Source organism: Austrofundulus limnaeus, unplaced genomic scaffold (genome assembly GCF_001266775.1).
Source record: "Austrofundulus limnaeus strain Quisiro unplaced genomic scaffold, Austrofundulus_limnaeus-1.0 Scaffold24, whole genome shotgun sequence".
Lineage (NCBI taxonomy): Eukaryota > Metazoa > Chordata > Actinopteri > Cyprinodontiformes > Rivulidae > Austrofundulus > Austrofundulus limnaeus.
Window position 1 is genome coordinate 1,431,193 of NW_013952426.1, and position 5,372 is coordinate 1,436,564.

Consider the following 5,372-nt stretch of genomic DNA (forward strand, 5'->3'; position numbering starts at 1 on the left):
TATTAATATAATGTACAAATTCAGTTCCTTACTTCTAAGAATGGGATGATGCCATCCCGAGCAATGGCCTGTAACAGACGGGGGGCGCCAGTCAAGCTCTGCAGTCCAGCCCCACAGCAAGAGAAAAACGAACCAATCACAATAACCAGAGGTGAGGGCCAGGCCAGAATACCAATGACTGGATTATTAACAGAGTAGCCAAACCTGAAATATGTACAGCCAACAAGACATATCATTTACTGAGTGTGCAAGATCTTTAAGTTATTCTTCAAGACAGTTTGGCTATCGAAACAAAAAAAAATTTAGTCTAAGCTTCGTTTTAATAATATCAGCAAAGGCATTTTAACAATAAATGACATGTTACTTAGATATTTTCTTACTTGTCTCTCAGCACCACTCCTTCAATACAGGCTCCAAACAAAACCACAAAGGAGATATCTTACCTTGGAATTAAGGTACAAATATGTGATTGTACAGATAAGTGATTGGTCACAATTATAATCCTCATAAAGAAACTAGTGTATATCTTCCTCTACATCAATAATACCCTCACCGTCCAACACACAAACACACAAGTTTGTTTTCTATCCCTGTGGGGACCTTGCATTGACTTCCATTCGTTTTCCAGTCATTTCTACAGCCTGACCCTAAACCTAACCCTCTACTGTACCTGACCCTAAATCTAGCCTAAACTCAGTTCACACCTTGATCATAAACCTAACCCCCCCACCCAAAATCAGCATCCGAAACCATGGTGACCAGGCTTTTGTCCCTGTGAGAAGCACTGGGTCTCCACAAGGCTGTGTTTTTCTGCAAAACTGTCCTCATGATGTAGCAAAAATGTGTCCACCCCCCCCCCCCCCCACACACACACACACACACACTCAAAAAGACAATCTGGACCAGGAGGATACAAATGAAGGATGTGGTGAGAATAGCCAGTATGGTTCCTATTGGGATGGATCTCTGGGCGTCTCTTAGATCACCAGACCTGTTAGAACCGGCCATAATACCTACAATAAAAGACACACATTTAGATTTTTACTTCAATAAAAGTTGACTTCTTTTTAACGTTTAGTGCTGAGATTATTTTTTTAAAGATCATTGATGAGTTACCCGTGACAGAAGGGAAGTAAATCCCCACCAACAATGTGAAAAAAGAGGTAATGTCATTGAGGACGTAGTTGAAGTCTTTGTCGCTGRATGGGACCGAAGCAGGTACTGAAGGCTGATTATTCTCTATGGGCCTCCCAGCTTGACCGTAGCTGCTCCACAGGTTTTCTGAGAGGAAGACATAATAAAAGCACCATCAGATGCAATCAAGTGATGATGAATTGAAATTGTTTCCCCTCTCAGCGAGTTGACAAATATCCTTGGCCCGCTTGCTCTTTGTTGTTCCTCCACTGTCAGGAATCTTGGAGWGATTTTAGCTTTTTTTTCTTATATTTTCAGGTGCATTGACAGTTGTCAAATCCAATTTGCATTGGTTATGCCACAGTGTCAAAGCAAAATCTTACATTCCTCCAAAAGACCCCTAAACCTCTTAAATTGGCCGGTTCAGAGGGGATTCTGGAACAACCCGACCATTTATTTTAATACTGCAGAGTCTAAGTCCCACTTTAAAACTCAAGTGTTACACTGGTTTTTAATTCAAGTTCAGCTCTTTAATGTGTTGTTTCCTTGATTTCATTTGTTTCTAACCTATTTTTTATTGGCTTTTATGTCAGATTTTTCTGAATTTCTTTTATTGTTGGCTTTTCTTGTTTGTTTTTAACCAGCTCGTAAAGCACTTTTTGTTCTTAAAAGTGATATACACTGTTAATAAAATTAACATTCACTGTCTGGAAAAAAAAAACAATATAAAAATGTTGATTGTTTTCTTAAAGAGTTAATCCTTCCCACCTTTAATGACTCCGCTCAGGAGCCCAGGTACGGCCGGAATTTCTGTCACRTTATTCAAAATGAAGTAGTCGTCGCACGTCGCGTTGGGACAGAACAGTCCCCACAGATCGGTGGTGTCGGAGTTGTTATTTATTACTTCCGTCTTTGCGCATGTTTCGAATTTTTCAACCCTCAAAGAGCGATTCCCCAACAAGCAGACTCTGCAAAGCAAAACGTCAGCGCATGTTTCAGTCTGGGGAATGACCTGCAGGCTTTCCAGGTGACATAAAGTGAAACATTTTAAGCACAAATAAAATAATTTTGGGGATCATTACTTGTCTGTTTGCCACTCACTTAAATTCCGATGGCCCAATAACAGTATGGATGACTCCTGCGTATGTGGCCATGATGGAGAGAATCACACAGGAGAGAAACACTAAAGCTAATTTGTTCACGTATCTGCAAAACAAAACATATAAAAGGTAAACCTGTGTGCTTGATGAACTGTTTATATACTGTATGTGCATTTCTGTGCAGGTACTCACTTTACCCCGACAAACACCACTAGCGCCATCAGGAGCAGGCAGCACGTCCCTAACACTCGCATGTTGTTGAGTGTCCCGTTGCTGTCGTTTTTGAAAATAGCTGCGTTTGGAACAATGTACGTCTGGAAGAGGACAGAAAGTTAAAAAAATTAATAAAATAAATTGAGTGGATCAGCTAATAGGACAACAGGACTGATAAGGCTAACAAAAAAGGAAATGTACCAGCAGGATCTCTATGGTGCCCAGGATGTACAGGGATCCAGCAAAGGTGGTACCCAGGTACAAACAAATACCCACCGCTCCGCCAAACTCTGGACCCAATGATCTGGAGATCATGTAATAAGAGCCACCAGCTGTAAATATAGAGAAGCCCAGTTAGATTTCTTCTAAACTAAACATTTTTTTCTTCCAWACTCTTACACCGTACCTGGTACAACTCCATTGGTTGCTATGGCACTCATGGATATGGCTGTAAGTAAAGTCTGCATGGAGGAAAAGAGGGCAGAAGTTAACAACGGGGTAAATAACATTTCTAATAACCTCAAATTCTGACATTGCTTTCATACATTGGAAAACAACAAACAATTTAATTATTACTATTAAAAGAAAGTATTTCAAATATGTTACATTTAATCTTTTTCTTTTTATTTTTTTCTGTCCAAGTCACTGAGGAGCTGGTGCTTATGTAGCCCCAGAAACCACAGTGTGAGAGGCAGGATCACTTCAGAAACAATCACTTTCTCACTCAAAACTAGGGACAATTTAGAGTTACCATTGATTTGCATGTTTTAGGTCTGTGGGAGTAAACTAGCCTGGTTAAAACCAGACCCCGTCCTTCACTTTGCTTCGTACAAGGGTCTGGAGTTGTTGCATAGAGAATCGATTCTTGCAGGAGGCGTGGCCTCTGCTGAAGTATGTGTGTTGTCGCTGTGAAGGAGGCTAAGCTAAGAAGCTAACCAGAAATCGCGTGTGCTGTAAACAACCCTACTGAGAGGAGAAATATACAGAGCCGAACGAGACGACTGTAAATGAGAGCTGCTGCTTTGTGAGACAAATTTAATTTAATTTGGAAGCCTTATCAACACGGACTGGCTTCATTCACTTCCTCCACTGCCGTATGCTAAAATAACTAGCAGACACTGCACAGAACATGGACGTCATTCAAAACTCCGCCTTCTGTTTGCTGATTGGCCCAGGTAAAATAAACTACAAGCAGACACTGCGCAGAAAATTGACGTTCTGTTCTCTGATTGGCCCAGGTAAAATAAACTACAAGCAGACACTGCGCAGAAAATTGACGTTCTGTTCTCTGATTGGTCCAGACAAAAATCTGCCAGCGAAATCCTTGTCTATGGKAGAAATCCCAGATGGAGCAGTGAAGGGAACTAGAATTGAGCGGAGCTGCGTAGGAAGGCAAGGGCCAGGCTAGGAGTAAACCAGAATACCAGGAAAAAAATATCATCCAGCAAAGCCTAGAAGAGCACCTGTGACCTTCTCACTGTGAGGCGACAGCTCTAAGCACTGTGTCACCAAGTCACCATGGACAGGTTGCAAGTCCATCACAGGGACACAGACACAAGACAAAATTAGACTTACTAATTACCAGTAGTCAAATTTATTATGACCTATCATTTTAAATTTGGAGGCATTTCAGCTGTTCCTGTATTTTTTTGTCAAAAAAACAGTCTCTTTGGATAATTTTTATATCTGTAAAGCATCTACAGCACAATTTCCTGGCGAAATTAGTATATTTATGACATCATGCATGTGACTGTGATTTGTTTCAATATCACTCTACTTAAATACGACTATAGAACAGATCTGTTTGTTTGTTTTCCATCAACAAAACAAAACAATTACAATTTTCTTTGAAATGACCATTTCAAAATCACTTCACGTATAGTAAATACTAGAACATCTTAAACAGCTGCATGCAGTGGTCTTAAATGCTACCTCTATGTGGAATCTAGTTTTAAGAAATAATTTAATATAATAATTTAAAAAATACATTTTTACCACAAATTTTCATTATAAAATAAACAATAACTGGTAAACTGCAACAAGGACAGAAGTGAACTGGTTAGTGGGACACCTTAAAGTATAAAATAATAAAAATAAAAATTTAGAAATACAGTATGACAAATAAATCTGTTACAGCTTTTCTTTTTTAAGTTCCACAAACTATCATATATCCTAATAAAATGCTTGTTCTGAATGGGTTACTACACCCACAGTATATTTCAAATATCACAAGAGATGCAATTTACGACTTGAAGAGGGTCGGATCTTATGCATTTGTTTGTTTTAAAGAGTCATTCAAAATTAAACGGTTTGTTATATCCTTAGGATATGAGAGGATTTTTGTAACTTGTCACAAAAATAAAAAGCATTTCATTTCAATGTGGTTCACATTATATTTAAATTTTATTCAGATTTTATCAATAGTCACTTCTCTGTTCGGCCTTCTGAAGCTGCTGACGTGAGGTTTTAAATAAAACACATTTCAACTTATTTTAAAGACCTTCTTCCAAACAAGTTATACTTCAGATTTTTTATTGTCCTTAAATTTCCTTGTTAAACCATAAATGTCACTGTGTAAAGGAAAAGAGTCAGGGGAGGTTGCGGCTCAGTAGTTCTTTCCCCAAAACACGCAGCTTTAAGATTTTGTAAATCAGGGTGTGTGTGTGTGTGTGTGTGTGTGTGTGTGTGTGTGTGTGTTACTCACACAAACGCAACACATGAAGACGATGGCGAAGGACTCCAGGATCCCCGCAGTGCCAACGATCCAGGTTAGCCGCAGAAATAGAATCACACCCAGGATGTTCTGCATGCACGGCAGATAAACTCCGATGAACGTTCCCATCTGGGGGACCTGGAGATGCAAAAAATGATAAATAATAAATTCATCAATTAATAGCATTCAAAATTAGCTATATATATATATAT

General features: G+C 39.1%; 1 protein-coding gene across 1 annotated transcript in view; it reads right to left on the minus strand.

Annotated features, from left to right (window-relative positions):
• Positions 1-5,372, minus strand: part of LOC106514922 (solute carrier family 12 member 7) — a gene marked incomplete in the record, with an annotated part of 37,800 nt that overhangs the window by 10,470 nt on the left and 21,958 nt on the right. The window contains 10 exon segments of the mRNA XM_014004459.1: positions 33-204; positions 381-438; positions 915-1,013; positions 1,117-1,281; positions 1,903-2,102; positions 2,236-2,340; positions 2,427-2,548; positions 2,649-2,779; positions 2,854-2,908; positions 5,152-5,298. Coding sequence (XP_013859913.1) covers positions 33-204; positions 381-438; positions 915-1,013; positions 1,117-1,281; positions 1,903-2,102; positions 2,236-2,340; positions 2,427-2,548; positions 2,649-2,779; positions 2,854-2,908; positions 5,152-5,298 — 1,254 coding nt within the window.